Source organism: Martes martes, assembly GCF_963455335.1.
Source record: "Martes martes genome assembly, chromosome: 5".
NCBI lineage: Eukaryota > Metazoa > Chordata > Mammalia > Carnivora > Mustelidae > Martes > Martes martes.
The window spans coordinates 32,559,870-32,578,281 of record NC_137892.1 but is presented as its reverse complement, the minus strand read 5'-3'; the positions used below and the strand labels follow the sequence as shown (position 1 = coordinate 32,578,281).

The 18,412-nt window shown below is 42.6% G+C and overlaps 1 protein-coding gene across 2 annotated transcripts in view; it reads left to right on the top strand.

Moving 5' to 3' along the window:
• The window catches only part of ALDH7A1 (aldehyde dehydrogenase 7 family member A1), a 52,176-nt gene extending 38,582 nt beyond the window's left edge, over positions 1-13,594 (top strand). Inside the window, exons 17-20 of one of the 2 annotated variants that reach the window (XM_080803583.1) lie at positions 2,555-2,630; positions 4,026-4,082; positions 5,969-6,004; positions 12,599-13,594. In XM_080803583.1, coding sequence (XP_080659709.1) covers positions 2,555-2,630; positions 4,026-4,080 — 131 coding nt within the window. In that variant the 3' untranslated portion in view covers positions 4,081-4,082; positions 5,969-6,004; positions 12,599-13,594. Of the gene's footprint in view, positions 1-2,554; positions 2,631-4,025; positions 4,083-5,968; positions 6,201-12,598 lie in introns of those variants that run through there. The other variant, XM_080803582.1, reaches the window with a different exon arrangement.
• The last annotated feature ends 4,818 nt before the right edge of the window (positions 13,595-18,412 follow it).

Sequence of the window (18,412 nt, the reverse complement as noted above, 5' to 3'; positions counted from 1 at the left end):
CCCAGGCACCCCACAAGTTAATTTTTAAATGGGAAAGGGGGTTCTCCCACTTTTCTCTTCCGGCTTCATTCCCAGAGGCAGCTACTTGGAAATTACTAAAAGGAAATTTACCTTTGAATTTACTGTAGTTCTTTTTTTTTTTTTTTTTTTTAAATTAGTTTTAAATAATCTCCATCCACCATGGGGCTGGAACTCACAGCTCTGTGCCCTCATGCCTGGTGATCCCCCGACTGAGCCAGCCAGGCGCCCCTCCTTCAGTCTTTCAAAGTAGTGTGCTTCAGCTGCTTACTCTTCTCCATTTTAGACATTGTTTGTTGACCCTCTGTTAGCATAGATGAACCTTCTTAAGCCTCCCTCTTCTGTGTGTGTGGCATGAGGTTTTGCCCGGTGAGGTCAGGAGGAAACCGGAGGAAGCAACCATGCTTCTGTGTTCTCCCCCTCACGGTCACACAGGATGTGCTTCCTTCTTCCAGCAGTGGGTTGGGATGACAAACATGAAGTGTCATCTACCAGGAAAACTCAGGAGACTCTGCATCCCAGGCTTTTGTTGGAGGCTGGTTGCCGAGGCCTCCTTTCCCTGGCACATACTGAAACTCCAGACTCCCTGAAGGAAAGGAGGGGTTTCACATAAACCACATTGTACCAGAACAGCTGAGGCCCCTGAGGCCCAGTAAGACACTTTAATCATTGAGGGGCAGTTTGCTATCCATGGAGGGCACTCTTCAGCAGCTGGGTTCCTACATGCAGCAGTGTTGCCGGCAGACCTTCTGTGCCTATCCTGCACAATTTGCAGCAGTTTTTCCTCAGACATTTGAAGTTGTTAATTCATTTGCATTATGGCTTCTGGTGTCGTGGTTGAAGAGCCCGGTCCACTTCGATTTCCGATCTCTCTTTTTTTTTTCCTATTTCAAAAAATATGAGGTTTCCTAGGTTTGAGATCTTTGTAAAAAATTTTCTTAGACATTGTGCCAGTGATTAGCTTTAGAGTATTGGGGCTTCTAATTTTCAGTGCTGGGTGTTTTTTTGACAGTTTTTTCCCCTTTCTCTCTCTTTTTAAAGTTTTATTTATTTAGTGTGTGTGAAGGTAGAGGGGCATAGGGAGAGGGAGAGGGAGAATCTCTTCTCCATGCTGAGCCTGACTTGGGACTTAGTCTCACAATCTGGAGATCATGACCTGAGCCAAAACCAAGAGTCAGTTGCTTAACTAACTGAGCCAGTGAGGCACCCTCCCCCACCTTTTTTTAAAGTACTCTCTGTACCCAGTATGCGGCTTAAACTTAAAGCCCCGAGATCAGCAGTCACGTGCTCTATGGACTGAGCCAGCCAGGTGCCGCAATTATTCTCTTTTTCTAATGACTAGAACTATTATTTGAATAATATCTTATCTCTTTAAGGATCATCTAATTTTGTTATCTTTTCCCTTCTATTTTCCATCTTTTTTTAAAATATGGGCGATTTCCTTAGATTTTCACATATTTTAATTTTTATAAAAATATCTATTTAGAGAGTACATGTGTACTGGGTGAAGGGCAAAGGGAGAGGGAGAGAGAGAATCTCAAGGAGACTCCCCGCTGAGCACAGAGCCCAACACAGGGCTCGATCTCAACACCTTGAGATCATGACCTGAGCCAAAAATCAGGAGTTGGATGCTTAACTGGCAGATCTATCCAGGTGCCCATAGGATTTTATTTTTAAGTAATCTCTATCCCCAGTGTGGGTCTTGAACTCATAATCCTGAGATCAGGAATCAAACACTTCACTGACTGAGCCAGCTGGGCACCTTCTCAGATCTTTCTTATTGCTCTTCTGTTAAGTATTTTCTCCTTTGCTGTTACTAAAAACACTACCAAGACTTATTTCTTGTGCTTTGATAGCACACTTGTACATAATACCCTTCTCTTATTTTATGGAATCATTACCTTCTTATGTTATAAGGACATTAATGTAACATTTCAGAATATTGTAAAAGCCGTGTATAGTTGTTATTGAAAATTATATATAGCTGAGCTTAAGTGTGATTATATTTCCACTGTCCAGAAATTTTCCATCTTAGTATCTGGTCCAGTGGTAAGGTTGGTTTTCTTTTGCTTCTGGCAGATTTGTTGCCTCTGTATGCCTTTTGTGTGTCATCCCCCCCCACCCCCCTGCCACCTTAGTTCTTTTTTGCTGTTTATTTGGTCTCTTGTCTTTTTTTATTTTTTTTTTAAAGATTTTATTTATGTATTTGACACAGAGAGATCACAAGTAGGCAGAGAGGCAGGCAGAGAGAGAGGGGGGAAGCAGGCTCCCTGCTGAGCAGGGAGCCCAATGTGGGGCTCGATCCCAGGACCTTGGGATCACGACCTGAGCTAAAGGCAGGGGCTTAACCCACTGAGCCACCCAGGCGCCCCTCTTGTCTTTTTTTATAGAGGAAGCATATACTCTGAGCTAAATGTGAACTCATTGGTCTGGTAGCTCTAGTCTCCTTTTGGTGTGTTTCTCTCCATGCTACCAAGTAGGTGCTGCACCCAGAAAAACTGCTCATGATCTGTGAGCTTCTTGTGTATTTCTCTAGGAGGAGAAAAGCACACTGGAGGTGGCCGGGAGTCCGGTAGTGATGCCTGGAAACAGTACATGAGAAGATCTACTTGGTAAGAAAAGGCTTTGGGAGGGTGGGTTTGAGCTTTGTGCCATTGGAACGTGCTTTTCTGCTTTTCTCCCATATGTTCTTCGTACTGCTTCACTTTAGTTTGGTTTTGTAATGAAGCGCAGCTGTCCCCTCCCAGGGCATCTATCCTGTACTGTTACTTTTCTCCCTTTGTTGTCCCACCTCAGCTAGTGCCCAGGGCTTGACCGTGAAACCATCTCAGTTGTGGTTTCTGTCTAGAGACACCAGAGGAGCAGGACATTGGAGGGTCAGCCAGTAGGAGAAAGTGGGAGAAGCTGTACTTGCGGTTTTCTCTTTGGGTATGGCCACCACCCCTGCAGGTGGTAGGGGCAGCAGCAGAGGGGAGGTGTGCAGGGCCCTTGCAGGCCAGAATAGTGAGCGTGGCTCTTGACGGTGCCTTAGCTTGTTTACCCAGCACACACTAGTGGCTGGTGCCCCCGCCTGCTTCAGGGAGGATTTTACTAGGAGTTGGTTCTTCTACTTGTATGCTATTTTTTATTTTTTGTATGTTTTTAAAAAAATACTTGTTTTGGGGGCAGAGGGTACACGAGCTGGGGGAGGAGCAGAGGGAGAAGGAGAGAGAGAATCTCCAGCAGACTCCAGCTGAGCACAGAGCCCAGTGTGGGGCTGGATCTTATGACCCTGAGATCCCGACCTGAGCCGAAATCAAGAGTCGGACACTTGACCAACTGAGCCACCCAAGCGCCCTGCTTGTATGCTGTTTTTTCTCTCCCTTAGATAGAAATGATTTTACCAAATATATTAAAACAATATGTGGGTCAGGCCCATGTGATGTTACAGAGCAAAGGTTGAGGATCCCAGGATGCTCATCTTGGTCTCATTTATTGCTTCTCACTAGCCCTCTAACCTCAGGTGGATTCTCAACCTTAGTCCCTTAGAGCCTCAGTGACTTGATGTCCGTCTGGAAATTCTGAGGAGCTTTTGGCTATGCTTTAAGTCTCAGACACATGCACCCTCTCCTGGTTCCCATTCTTTGTTGTGGGTTTTGTTTGTTTCCTGGTACCTGTTCTTCAAAGTCAGTTATGTTCCTTTTACTTTTCTTGTGCACCTGAGATTTAGAGTGGATCCCCATATTGTGCCCCAAAGACTATGAATAACGTATTTGAAAGGTGTTTTTCTGGATTCTGTTCTCTCCTTTGCCTTTTCTCTCTCATGAAACTGGGTCTGTACTAACCTTGTTTTGTATCTTAACTTTTTTTCTTTACCAACTTGTATCTTGGGACATTTCACCTTGTTATATACACAGATGTGCTAGGTTTTCTTAATGACATTAAATATTCTATATTAAAAAAATAATAAATAAATATTCTATATTATGTATATACTGCCCTTCATTGAATTTTTTTTTTCCTTCTAGTACCATCAACTACAGTAAGGACCTTCCTCTGGCTCAAGGAATCAAGTTTCAGTGAAGGTGACAGTAAATTGATACTACTTCAGATCATATAGGTATTCTTAGACCTCTTTCTTCTGAAGAAGATGAAGAAAGTTAAGATTTGTCCTGAATAAATGCATCATTTTGATTATGACGGTGGCTAGGCTCTTAACCCTGAGGCCCCACTTAAATCAAGAGACTTAATTTTTTAAAAAATAAAACTAAATTGTCATGATATAGCCATATTTAGTAAAAGGTAGGATGAATTTTTACTAGTAGTTCATGATTTCGAGAATTTTTTTATTACAGTTTTTTTAAAAAAGGAGTAGATGCAATCGGAGGAAATTGGAAAAACACAGAATAGAAAAGGGAAGAAAATAGAAGTCTCGGTAGATGCAGGAACATCTGAGTGTGAGTAGAGATTGCTTTAGTGAGTATTGACTGACATTAGCTTCTAGTGCGTGTTTGCAGGGAGTGTGTTTGTGTTCCTTGCCTATAGATTAGCACAGAACAGCATTGATGTGATATGACTTGCTGTGTTTGAAATGACTAAGGGTGTTCATCACCATTATGGTTTCTCTTGCTTGTACTGGCTTTGTGTCACCACAAAAGATACAACACGGTGGACAAGGTTTTGCACCTGCCTGTGTTTATGGAGAGTGTCGTCTGGGTTTCTTATACAATCTTAGGGCATTTTCTTTATAACTATTACATTTGTGCGGTTGCCCTTGGATTTGTTCTGGGAGAATGACCACTATGTGTGTGGCAGCATGTGGTTTTTGTGAAAGGAGGAAAGAAAGTTCACATGTAGAACTTGCAAAGGAGAATCTGCTTCCTTCTCTTGGGAAACTTGAGCCCTTTGGGGTGGTTCATTTCAGCCCAAGGTTGCCTGTTGAGCCCACATTGGCTCTTGAAGGTCTCCTGTCTTCCTGGCCATCTATACTGCCTGGCTGGGTTAGACCTGGGCAGAAGCCTTCCAAGAAGTTGTATTTGTAGATAATCGGATGCATTAGGATGTATGGAGAGATTTGGACAACTGGTTGAGTTATGACAAAGAAGCAAATGAAAAAAATGAAGCAATTGAAAATTTATCAGGGTGGGAAAGGTATTCATAATATGTCCATAATATGTGAGAAATAGTAACAAAGGTTGATGGAGGTAGGGAGGTAAATTCTGAAAGAAGCATTGTCTCAAGAAGGGCAAGTGGGAGGTCAGGTATGGAGATAGGAGGGATGGCTGTTTCTTAGAACATGTCTTAGAGAACTATTTGATTCTTCAAGTCAAGAAAATATATAACTTTGATAAAAATTAAAACCCGCACACACAAAAAAAGATGTTGGAGAATGAGGTGCTTGGAATCATTCATTTCCAGACCTTCTTTCCTCCATCCCCATGCCCAGAGCACACACACACACTTGTATACTCTCTATTGACCTAGGTCACCTTGAAACATCTCATGAAATGATCCTGCTAAAGACCAAGTTTTCTCCATTTTTTAAAGTATATCATAGACTGGATTATGCCATATTGTGATATCTTTCCTTTTAAAATAAGTGGTTCTTTAAGAAGATCATGGAATTTGCACATTAACTTTAAAAATCTTGCTATGGCTTTGTTTCGCCTTTTTTTTTTTTTCTTTTTTTTTTTTTTTAGGTCTCATTGTTTAAGTATTTTAGCCCTGTCTTAGGGACTATATTGCTATCTGAAGAGAGTAAAGCACCATTTAAAACACTTTTAGGAATCACATACTGATAGGCCGTTACTATTTTGTGAAATTGTGTAAGGTGATTTTTGATTAAAATATTTTCTTATATCCTTGGTTTTCCCAGCATATTATTTTTAAACAAATGTTCTAAGATATAAGCTATATTACTGTGTTTGTTTTAACTTAAAGTTTTTTACATTTATAATTTTCTTTCTTTTAGGTTTTTAAGGAGGCTGTCCATCCTCCCGTGTATCTGGTAAAGCCATGATATGGTGGCCAATTTTCTAGCATGCTGGGGTGATTGGCAGATCTAGTCTTAACATACAGTAATTGAGTAAAATTGATTGATTGCCGTTTTTTTTGAGACTAATTCATAATTTTTCTACATGTTTCTAATAATTATGAGGACCTATTTTTGTCATAATGCTTATTATTAAAAAATTTGCGCTACAGTTGTCCCTCTCTGTTCTTTTTTAGTGAATCAAAAAAATAAACATTGTTTATTAGTATTTTTAACCAAGGAAGTTGAAATGCACATTTGTGTGTGGTGTTAGGGTTGTGTATTTTAAGGCGCTAGGGGCCCTGTACTGCTGCTTGTGATCACTGTTTCCGTCGAGCCCCTCCTGACTGCTTGCATCTGGTACTGTAGCCATACTGCCGTTTCCCAGCCCCCATTGGGAGCTGTGGTCAGCATGCCAGCTTCACCGCTACAGTGAACCTTAAGTGTCTTGGCATCTTCCTGTACTTCTCCAGTCTCTGGAGAGAGCATCCCAATGTCTGACCCTAGGATCCTGACTCTTGGAGTTCTGTAGGCCGGCATTGGAATACTTGATTTTCCTGGCCTCCATTTTGGGAGGCAAGCACTCATGATGAAGACCTCACACAATAGAGATGAGGCAGTTTTCTTAAAGGAAATAGGGATGTTGTTACTTTTTTCACTTCTCTCTTGCATGCTGTGCAACTGCATAATATTTTTAATGGCATTCTTTGTCCCTGGTAGTGCTGAAGGGACTGAGGAGTCCATGTGCTTGCTCTTCTCCCCTTCCCTAGCACTTCAGATCTTTTCTCCTATTGGCTTTGCTGTAATTTTATTTATCTGCCTATTTGCTGTAGACATTTGCACTGGTAACTGTTTGCAAATTTCTACCCTTTTCACACTTCTCTTGTCTTGCAATTAACTGCTCATGTTTGGTTTTCTTCTAGGTGTTTGTTGGCCTTAAAGGTTTTTAAGGGGATGTATGAAGACATTAGGTGCCACAGCATTTGAGTCCCAGAAAGTGTTGATAAGTTCTGATGTACTGAAGTTTTGGAGTTCTCACGCAATCAAATCTGTTGAATTTTTTAAAATCATTTTAAGTAGTCTGTGTACCCAAGGTGGGGCTCAAACTTCATAACTCCAAGAACAAGAGACATGCTCTATTGACTGAGCCAGGCAGGTGCCCCAAATCTCTTGATCTTTTTCCACTTTAAGTTTAGAAAGTTAGGTTATAAATTTTTCCTCTGCTTTTTTTTTTGTTTGTTAAGTATAGTACACAGTTAAAAATACAATGAGCCTAGAATGCTTAAAACACTGTTCCCTCCTCTTCTCCCCCCATGCTTTACTGGAACGACCATCCTCACCTTTTTTGCTGTTACTTATTCCTAAGTAATAAGCTCCTACTGTGATTTTTCAGTAAATCAGTTCAGATATTAAATGCAGAGTTCTCAGTGCAGTAGGTGAGGATTAACTTTTTTATTAGCATTTCCCCAGACATAAAGCTGCTTTCCCTGCATTCCTCTCTTCTCTTCATACATACTGTGTATGTGAAGTCTGTAGTCATAGACTGTAGTCATGACTTAATTACGGCTGTGCAAAAGGCAACAAATCATGCCTGCTTTCTTGTCTTGTCTTCTTCCTGGAGTTTGTAATTGCCCTTATTGCTTAATGTGCTCTGGATCTGTTTTTTTTTGTTTTGTTTTGTTCTTCTAATTGTGTTAAACTACGGCATAACCATTTTTGAAGTGTGCAGCTCAGTGGCATTTGGTACATTCACTCATTGGTGCAGCAGTCACCACTGACTGGTTCCAGAATATTTTTATCATCCCCAGAGGAAACCCCATTACCCATTGACCAGTACTCTCCCCTTTTCACCCTATTCTCCAGTCCCTTTTGTCCAGTCTGCTTTTGTCTCTCGGTTTGCCTGTTCTGGATATTTCATAAAAATAGACCATTACTAATTATTTCAAAATGCCTGGATTCTGTCACATGCCTATTAATATTTTCCAGTTACTCAGGAAGCTGTTTTTATTCTTCCTGGGATCCCCTGTCCCAGTGCTCTTTGTTCTCTGCTTCAGTGAGATGGCCTGCTCTTGGCTAGCATACAAGTGACATCTGCAGATTTCCCCTTCCTTTGCTGCTCTTCTGCATTAGAGACTCTCGATCTTCCTGGCTCCCATGTATTTTGTCCGATTGCTTTATACTGTAGTCTTGCTGGAGCACATCCTGTGGAAACTTCCCAACCGGTAGTTTCAGAGATAGTTTTTTGTTTTGTTTTGTTTTTGTTTTTAGAGAGGAGAATTTTTTTTTTAAGATTTTATTTATTTATTTGACAGAGAGATCATAAGTAGGCAGAGATGCAGGCTGGGGGTGGGGGGAGCAGGCTCCCTGCTGAGCACAGATTCCCGATGTGGGGCTTGTACCCAGGACCCCAAGACCATGACCTGAGCCGAAGGCAGAGGCTTTACCCACTGAGCCACCCAGGTGCCCCAAGAGAAGTATTTTTTTTTTTTTTAAGATTTTTATTTATTTGAGAGAGAGCAGAGAGCATGAGTGGGGGGAGGGGCAAGGAGAAGGAGAAGCAGACTCCCCGCTGAGCAGGGACCCCAATGCTGGGCTTAATCCCAGGACCTGGGATCATGACCTGAGCCAAAGGCAGAAGCTTAACCCACTGAGCCAGCCAGGTGTCCCTTGGAGGTAGTTTTTGCAGGGTCAGGGCATTCCCCATGTTGAATGGAAGGTTCAGTCTAGTGCTCTGGATTAAAAATACAGACTTTTTTTTACCCCCCATTGGAAAAGGCCCATAAATGTTTTTGTGGGATTGGCCTATCAGCGTTTAATCCATTTGGCTGTAGGGTGTATGTTATGACTTGATCTAAATTGATCTCCCCTTCAAATATTTAGTACTCCCCCCAGATTTCATGAATGAATTTCCCTTTCCTCACTGTTGCCTTTTATAATCTGATACATTTCATTCTTGTGGCCTTTATCTAATTTTAGAGCAGGAGAGAGTGGAAGAAGGGGTAAAGGGAGAGAATCTCAAGCAGGCCCCAGAGCCAACCCAGCGCAGAGACCAAGGTCTGGCTTGATCTACCCTGAGATCGTGCATGACCTGAGTTGAAATCGAGAGTCGGGTTGCTTAATCGACTGAGCCATCCAGGTGCCCAATTCTTGCTGTGGCCAGGCCTTTAAATTCCTGTTATTAAAGGGTGTTTTTTGTTATATTTGTAGAGTCCCATACAGATGACGTGTGACCTTCAGCAAGCAGCTAACCTATTTGAACTTAATTTTCTTAACTATAATCTGGGGTCTGCCAGTTTGGCCGCTTTGTTATAAGACACAGAAAACAATTTTGCCTTTAGCAAAAATTAGAAAGGACGGTGGTCACACTCACTTTGCTCCCACAGATTCATTTTCTAACATTGTCCTGGCAGTGTGTCTTTCAGGGCTGACCTCTGGACTCCTTCACCTGGGCTTTCTTTGTATTCTGGTTTTTGATTGTTTGGCCAGTGGTAGAAAATCAAAGCTTAGAGGTCAGAGTATCCATTTCCCCACTCTCTGCCAGCCTTTGGTAGTTACTCTCAATGGTTTTAATCCTATTTCTGTGACTACAGACCTTGTCGTGTCCCCTCTGCTGTGGTGACACAGGATTCTGGCAACACCGTACCTATTTCTTGCCCTTCATTCTCCGGGTGCAAATGGCATTGTGTTGGTGTTTCCTGGGTTTGTCACCTTCCTCAATTCCTTATTCCCTGGACATAGCTGGAAAGCAGATAATGAACTGTCTTGACATTCTGCCAGAATGAATGAACTTCAACTGTTTTGGGGCCGTTTATTTCCTTTACTAAAAATTAAAATCTTGGGGCGCCTGGGCGGCGGTGGGTTAAGCCTCTGCCTTTGGCTTAAGTCATGATCTCAGGGTCCTGGGATTGAGCCCCGCATGGGGCTTCCTGCTCAGTGGAGAGTCCGCTGCTCCCTCTCTCTCTGTCCTTTCCCTGCTTGTGCATGCGCGCGCGCTCTCTCTCTCTGTGTCAGATAAATTAACTCTTTGTTTTAAAAAATGGAAACACAGATCCTGTCAGTACTTTACATTTGCTTTTAGCCCCTCAACTCTAGAGTTGGGGAGGTTTGACCAGGGTTCATACTATGGAGTTGTCTTTACGGTGTTGAGCTGTAGGTGGCGCTGCTGCTCAGAGCAAATGCCTAAGTTTGGCAGGGAAGGAAGTTGTGTTGATCGTGGTATCCAGGAGGTCACCATGGAAAAGGTTTTTGTATTCTGAAGACAAATGTGCTAAGCACCATGCCCTGCTTGTATGAGATGCTTTACATTCCAGCAGCATTGGTAACCCGCATTTCCTACCTCTGGTCGGCTAACGACACAGATCACCTGAGCTTCCGTGGGTGATTGACTTTGGGTAAAATCTAAGCACCAGAATGTCAGTGAAAAAATAGTATTTGGGCTGTAATTGCACAGGAATATCTTTTGTTTTAAGTTAAACGTTATTAAGTTTCATTTTCCATTCACTCCCCACCTGTCCCTCGTGAAGCCTATGTGTGAGGTTACTCCAGTTTGAACTACTCCAGGGGACATTTTATTTCTTTTACTTATACTTGTATGAACTTTTATGATACTTGCTATGTTCCAGGCACTTTTCAAAGCACTTAACAAATAGAAACCCGTTTAATTCTCATAACAAGTCATGAAATAGGTACTCTGATAATCCACATTTTATTAACATGGAAATGGAGGGACGGGGGGTTGAGTAACTTTTTCCCAAGTCTACCAGTTGATAAATGGTGGGGGTGAAATCTGAACCCAGGCAGTCTGGCTCCAGAGTTAGGAGTGCTCCAGTAACGAGTCATCTAAAATTAATGCTCTCCTTCCTTGCCTACCTCTTTTTAATCGCTGTCCCTTCATTTTTTCTTCTATGATTTTCTTTATTTTTTATTTTGATACTATCACAAACTTCAAAATTGGAGTACAATACAAAGAACTTCTTTCCCCTTCACTATTTGAGACTATGTAATTGACAACCCTCCCATCACCCCAAATCCTTGAGTGTATATTTCTTACAAACGACATTTTCCTATGTAATGATGGTGTTACACACCATCAAAATCAGGGAACTACTGATATATTACATCTTGTTTTCAGATACTATTCAACTTTAGCCCCTTGTATCAGTAATCTCTTTTATACCAAAAGGAGCTGTGTTATTCTATCTACTTTTTCTTTTTTTTCTTTTCTTTTTTTTTTTTTTTGGCTTTTATAACCATGACACTTTTTTTTTTTTTAAGATTTTATTTATTTGAGAGGAAGAGCACAGAAGGAGAAGCAGATTCCCACTGAGCAGAGAGCCCCACATGGGGCTCAATTGTGGGACCCTGAGATTATGACTGGAGCTGAAGATAGGCACTTGACTGACTGAGCCACCCAGCCGCCCCAACCATAACACTTTAGAAATTACAACTTACTTGGTAGAATGCCTCTGAACTTGGTGTTTGCTCATGAGAATATTTGGGTTTAAGGTTTGTGTTGTAAGGGGTGCCTAGGTGGCTCTGTGGGTTAAGCATCTGCTTTGGCTCAGATCATGATCTCAGGGTCCTGGAATTAAGCCCCACATTGGGCTCTCTGCTCAGCAGGGCGTCTGCTTCTCCCTCTGCCTCTCCCCCTGCTCATGCACTCTTTCTCTTCCGCACAAATAAATAAAATCATACCAAAAAACTGGTAGAGCAGTACAATCACAGAAGTGATGCTGTGTTTGCCTCACTGCATCTTTTTTTAAAATTACTTTTATTAACATGTAATGTATTATTTGCCCCAGGGTTACAGGTCTGTGAATCATCAGGCTTACACATTTCACAGCACTCACCATATAACATACCTTCCCCAATGTCAGTAACCCAGCCACCCTCTCCATACCCCCTTCGCCCCAGCAACCCTCTGTTTGTTTTGTGAGATTAAGAGTCTCTTATGGTTTGTCTCCCTCCCAATCCCATCTTATTTCATTTTTTTCCTTCCCTACCCCTCACAACCCGCTGCCCTTCCTCTCAAATTCCTGATATCAGGGAGATCATATGATAATTGTCTTTCTCTGATTGACTTATTTTGCTCAACATAATACCCTCTAGTTCATCCACGCCGTTGCAAATGGCAAGATTTCATTTCTTTTGAAGGCTGCCTAATACTCCATTATACATATATGCCACGTCTTCTTTATCCATTCATCTGCTGATGGACATCTAGGTTCTTTCCATAGTTTGGCTATTGTGGACATTGCTGCTGTAAACATTTGGGTGCACGTGCCCTTTCGGATCACTACATTTGTATCTTGGGGTAAATACCCAGTCGTGGCCTCACTGCATCTTAATAGGTGGGGTGTGGTTGCCATTTGTCTATTACAGAGGATGTTCATGTAGCTCTCACAGGGTGTTGTCTGCTGGCATTCTCCATTGTAAAACATTTCTTTTATCCTTTGTACATGCATGTCTTTTGTGGGGAGGTACTTTGAAACTATGTATGCGGGCTGTTTTTCCCTCAGACTTTATGTTTATTTACTTACATTTGTATGTTTTTATGTTTTCCTCTTCTAGCCAATAAGTTACATGCTCAGAATAAATTTTGATACCTGATTTGGCCAGCAGGATACCCGTGAAACTGGCTTCTGTGTTCTCTTGATGTGTTCTCATTCTTCTTCAGTCCCTGCCTTCCTTTTTGAAGCAAGATGTTCTGGGTGGTTCTTGTACTTACCTGCCCCAGCCCTGGAATCAGCCATTTTCTCAAGCCATTTAGTCAAGAATCCTATTTAGAAGCCAAGACGTATCAACATGAAGATTTCAGTGCTGTCAGGTCCTCACAGTGGACAGAGTTGGGAAATACACGGATGTACAACCTTTCTACATCTGGACAACCATGGGGTCACATCAGAACTTCACAAATCCAGTACAACATCACAGTTCTTGTTCAGTTTTTGCCCTTCCAGGATTTGCTGCTTTTGTCTCTGATAGTTAGAAACCTGCTTCCTAGGACCCTCGATCCTCGTTCTGGTTGATTTCACCAATCCCCTCTTCCCCCAAGGACACCCTGCTTACCTCATCCTGGTTCTCAAGGCGCTGGACTTGCCCTCACCATGGACATCTTCCTCACCCAGCTCAGCCTGAGACACCTACCCACAGCTACTTCCCATGAGGACATCCTTCTTACCCATCTAATGGCTTTAGGATTGCACTGTTGAGGAAGAGAGACAAAGAGGACCTGAACTCTTCTTAAATGGGCAGTTTCGAGTCTAATTCCAAATGGTATTTAGGTGCCCCCCACCCTGCCTGACTGCCAGGGAGCAGAGATGCCTGGGGCTTCAGCTGGACGAACAGGGAGGTAAGCTCGGGAAGCGGAAGGTCCATGTCTAGGGACAGCTCCGTTTCTAGTGGGGTGAAGGCTCTGAGGAATCCCCTGATCTCTCTGGCCCTAACTCTTGCGTGTGAAGTGAATAGGCTGGAAAATAGTGCCTTGTGGGCCAGAATTGGCCCAGTGCCTGTTTTGTTTGGAATTTAGCTTTTATAAAACTCAAATTAAAATTTTTTGAAAGCGTACGTGGTGCACTCTAATTCACCGCGGTTGGCCACAACCGTGATCTTACCCAGCTTCATATGTTTTCTTCCCACCCAGGGGCTCAGTGGCTTTATTCTTTCAGCTCTGATGAATTAGGCATACTTCAAAAAGCCCTTGGCTAAGCACAGGTTTTCCACCAAGAGCGAGAAGTTTACCTAGACTTAGGTCGGGACCCTGGCATTATTAAGGATATTTTAGCTGCTTGAGCAGAGACTACAGAGAAGAAAGGCTATTCTCTGATTTAAGAGTTCAGATGTAAATAGTCCAGGGTGGGTCAGTGACCCACAGGATCCAGGCCTTAGGCTTCTTTTTGTTCCACGTAGTGAAAGGTGGGTCATTGCCACCTCACATTTCAGCTCGTTAGGGTAAGGAAGGTGCTCTTCCGTTGAAGCATGTGACCCAGAAACTGCACATGTCCTCTCCACTCGCATTACAGAAGTAGAACTTAATCACACAGCAGACACAACCAATGAGAGGTTGAGAAACCTTTAATTCTTTTTTTTTCTTAAAGTAATCACTATGCTTTAACTCACCACCCTGAGATCAAAGGTTGCACGCTCTACTGACTCAGACAGCCAGGCGCCCCCAGATCTTTATTCTCGGGACCCAGGTAGCCAGTCAAAATGTGGGTATGGCATCATGTTGAGAGGACAGAAGGGATATAGGAAAATTACGCCTTCCAACTCCGTGTTTATTAAAAGACTCCCCTCTGCTTACTGTCTGGAATATTCTCTGTCGCATGTCATTTTGCTGCTTTATGTGGGTAACCTGCCAGTTAAGAATGCATTTAGATTCTGTCTTCATCACTGAGGGCTTTCCATCCTTTATCCTTCAGTAGGAAATGGAGGGGGTGAGCTTCCCAAAGCAGCTGATGAGGGAACTTTCGAAGTTGGTTAGGAAAGAGCAGAAGGTGGAACAGAGAAGCCTGGACAGGTCGGACACTGGGACCAGGGTTGGCAGAGGTGGGTGGGAAACCCTGTGGGAACACCGGGCTGAAGAGAAAGAGCAAACCCTGGGAGAAGGTGGTGCTGGTAAAAGAGGAGTAGGAAATAGAAGGGAACCCAGGAACCAGGACATGAGCTTCCACTAGTGTGGCCTGTTTGCTCCATTTGCTGCTCTGGGGCTCAGTGGATTCATAACCCGTCACAAGGGGGCTTTCAGAAGGGCTAGAGTTGATTCCACATCTCTTCTAGGACTCACTATCTTCTGTAAAATGGGCATAATTTTCCTTTCAGGCTGTTTTTCCCAACACTATCATGAAATACAAATGCAAGGTCAAATAGGCAAATTGTGTGTACAACGTCTAATAGAAAGATGATATTGATAGACGTGGTAAAACTCTCTACATTCTGTGTGGAATTCATCTAGGCCTGGGTGGACCCAGGGGCCTGGATTTAGTTAAGATGGGGTCACCCTGATTGAAAGGTCATTCTTACAGCAGACAGGATCTAGGAGAGGGCATGGTCTGGACGGGCTGGGGCCCTCTCTGTCAGGTTCAGAACCTGGGCTTCAGAGTAGTTTACCTGTCTGGGAAGGTAGAGAAGAACATGAGCATGTCTCAGGTGTATAGTCAGAAACACCTTAGGCTGGGCAATGGCATTGTGGTGGGATCTCCAGAGCTGCCTCTGATGGGCACGGCAGCCCAAGGAGTATGGCTTGAACTCCTGATGTTGGATTGCTCTGAGCCAAGTAGCCATAGAACTGGTCATTTCTGCTCCTGACCTGGTTTGAGGCAGTGGACGCATATTTGCTTGGTTGGCTTTTAGCTATGAAAATTTCCTATGTGGAATGAGGAGATATTTTGCATTTCATAGTGTGTCATCTGAATGTGTGGTCAACCTGAGGACATTCTGCTGTGAGCCAGGAGGGTGAGGTTTGCTCACAAACTCAGACGATGCATGTGAGAGAAGCCTTGCCTCTGTCCTTTTTCAGAGCCGAAGTGTCACATTGCCTTCTCTGGGGATAGTGTGAAGGGGACCGTATCCCAGGGGATGCATCTTGTTGTATTTTGTACTGCAGCTTGGAGAATCAGTTTTTCATTTTATATTATATTCCTGAGTATTAATAGCTTTAATTTTAAAATATGACAAACTGTTTTAGAAATAAGATGATTAACTGAAAACTTTTTTTCTTGCCTTGAAGTAATGACCTGTTCCAACTTAAAAAATTAGGCATAATCATTGTGGTGTTTCTGTGGTGTTTTAAACCCTGACTCCAGATACCCAAAGAGTGATCGAATGATTTTAATCTCCTGAGATGGAAAAGAATCTTTAAAGAAAAAGTATCAGGACATTTCTATAATCTGTAGGCTATAGATTCTACATCAAATGACTTGAATGTTTAGTCTCATAGTTTGCTCTATGCAAGGAGTCGGACAACGTAAGACATTTTCCCAACTCTGCCTCCTTCTGCCATTCTCGGTTGCCAAGTAAATGACAGATCATTCTAGTATTTTCTGTGAGCTCAGGTAAGCTGAGAGCCTCCCAGCCTCATTCCCCATTTGTAGTTTTTGACCTCTGCACATTTAACTATGACTTTCTCATGATCACACGGCCTCTGTTCCTCCTTGAGGGATTTTGTAGTATTCTTATAGAAAACACAGAGCCACGCTGGTTGCAGGTGGTGCGGCCTTCCCAGCACCTCTCTCCACTCTGGCTTCCAGAACTTTGACACTGCAAGAGGACAGGTGCCCCACCATTAAGATTTTACCACCCATGTGCCTCTCAGGCTAAGTGGCTGGAGTCATCATTGTCTTGCATCTTTATAAATAACCTCATCAGTATGTCATTTCCTCTCTCCCCCAACAGAATGCTTCTCTGTAACATGATTTCTGTGAAGTGGGCAAAAGCCTAATTGTTCCCTCAGAGTTGCCTAAATGACTTGAAGGGCTTGAATTTTTAGTAGCTTACAGAAAGAAAAGGGGCTTTCTAACTGGTCCAACCATTCCCTCCAGCGAAGACTCCCTGGCTGACCTGTTTACCATCAAGCAACATAGTGCCAGCTGCACTGTGACTCATAATCGTTACAGGAAATTTGCTTTAGGATTCTTCTTACACTTAGAAGATCTACTTCTGGTTCATTGTTATTTCTTTTGTCTTGTGATTATCCCTTAACGATAAGGAATGTTACAGAAAACTTTTTATGAGCATCTTCACTCCAAGGTCAAATGGATTTGTCTCTCTTTTTGCCCCCAGCAGTTACAATGCATCGTTATTTTCAACTGTTCGTTTCCCTTAGTAAATGAGAGTTCTCTGAGGTCAAGACCTTGTCCATCTTACTCAGAACCTGTCTAGCTCTCTCTCTCCTGTATCTAATGGGATGCATGGTACATAGTATGGAATCAGTAAATGTTTCTTGAATGAGCAAATAAATGGGTGCTTTGTGGAGGTTTTGGCTTCTTTTTGTATGTATAGGGGAAGAAAAAAATTATACTCTATCCTCTTAGGTTCATTAATTGGGACCTGTGAATCCAACTGAAAAAAAGATAGATTGACAAGAGAAAAGGAATACAAATTGTATTTATTATTAATTTTTATGTGCACGGATGCCTTCATAAAAATGAAGTAAAAACCGAAAGAAGTGGTTGAACTTGGGGGCTTACATACTGTTTTAACAAAGGGTGATAAATTGTTGAGAAATGACAAGACTAAGGAAAGGGGGTTTGGACTTTCGGGGTGGTAGACTGTGGAAAGGTGAATATATGAGGGAAACTAATGGAAGATAAAGTTATCTGGTAAGGTATGTGCAGACTCATCTCAGCACTTTCTCTGTGTCTGGTTATAAAGTTTGTTCTCTTCCAGGTACAAGAGAGGGGGGTAACTTTATAAGGGAAGTTTATACTTTTAGGCAGATTAGAGGAAGATTCTCACTTGGATTCAGCTCAAAATAATTTTTATGCTGAAGTGGCATGTTTGGGGGTGGCATATTCTGATCCCTTTCATGTGTTTGGTAAAATTTGGTTGTGGTAGAGAAGCCCCATTTCCCGCTACCATCCATTCTCTCCTATTAACATGGGGTATGTGGCTTCCTGGAATAAAGAAAGCATCTTCCCAGCTCTTTGCTGGGAGGTATAGCCTGTGAAAAAAATAGGCTGGGTTTCTGAGGACTTCTAGAAGCAGATTACTACCTCTGGATTGCCAACCCTTGGGCTTTTCTGAGACAGAGAGATAACCTTTTATCCTGTTTGTGCTACTGTAATTTTGGTGGTTTTGTTACATGTAGCTCCGCCTAACCATAACAGATATGTTGGTTTAATGTTTGCATTTTTGAGGACCAGAGGGAGTGGGATTAAAAATCTAAATCTAGCTGGGATGACCATAGAAAATGATGCCACTTTCAGGTGTTCAGAATCTTGGGACAGCCTTAGGTGAGGTGCTTTTCTTGGCTGATTTATTTCATACCTGTCTGCTCACAAATGTGGAACCTGTCCTCTCTTCCTGTCTCACCCCTTGACTTAGAAATACTAACAAATTAGTACATCAGATGTTGATAAAGGGACGCCTGGGTGGCTCAGTTGGTTACGCATCTGCCTTCGGCTCAGATCATGATCCCAGAATCCTGGGATCGAGCCCCATGTGGGGCTCCCTGCTCAGTGGGGAGTCTGCTTCTCCCTCTCCCTCTGCCTGCTGCTCCCCCTGCTTGTGCTCCCTCTCTCTCAAATAAATAAAATCTCAAAACAAAACAAAACAAAACCTCACATTGATAATATTTAATATGTGCCGGTAGGCAGAAGGTACCTGTGTACCTGTAACTGAATGGAGCAGGAAGTTTGCTGTGTCCAACTTGGTATTTTGTTTCAT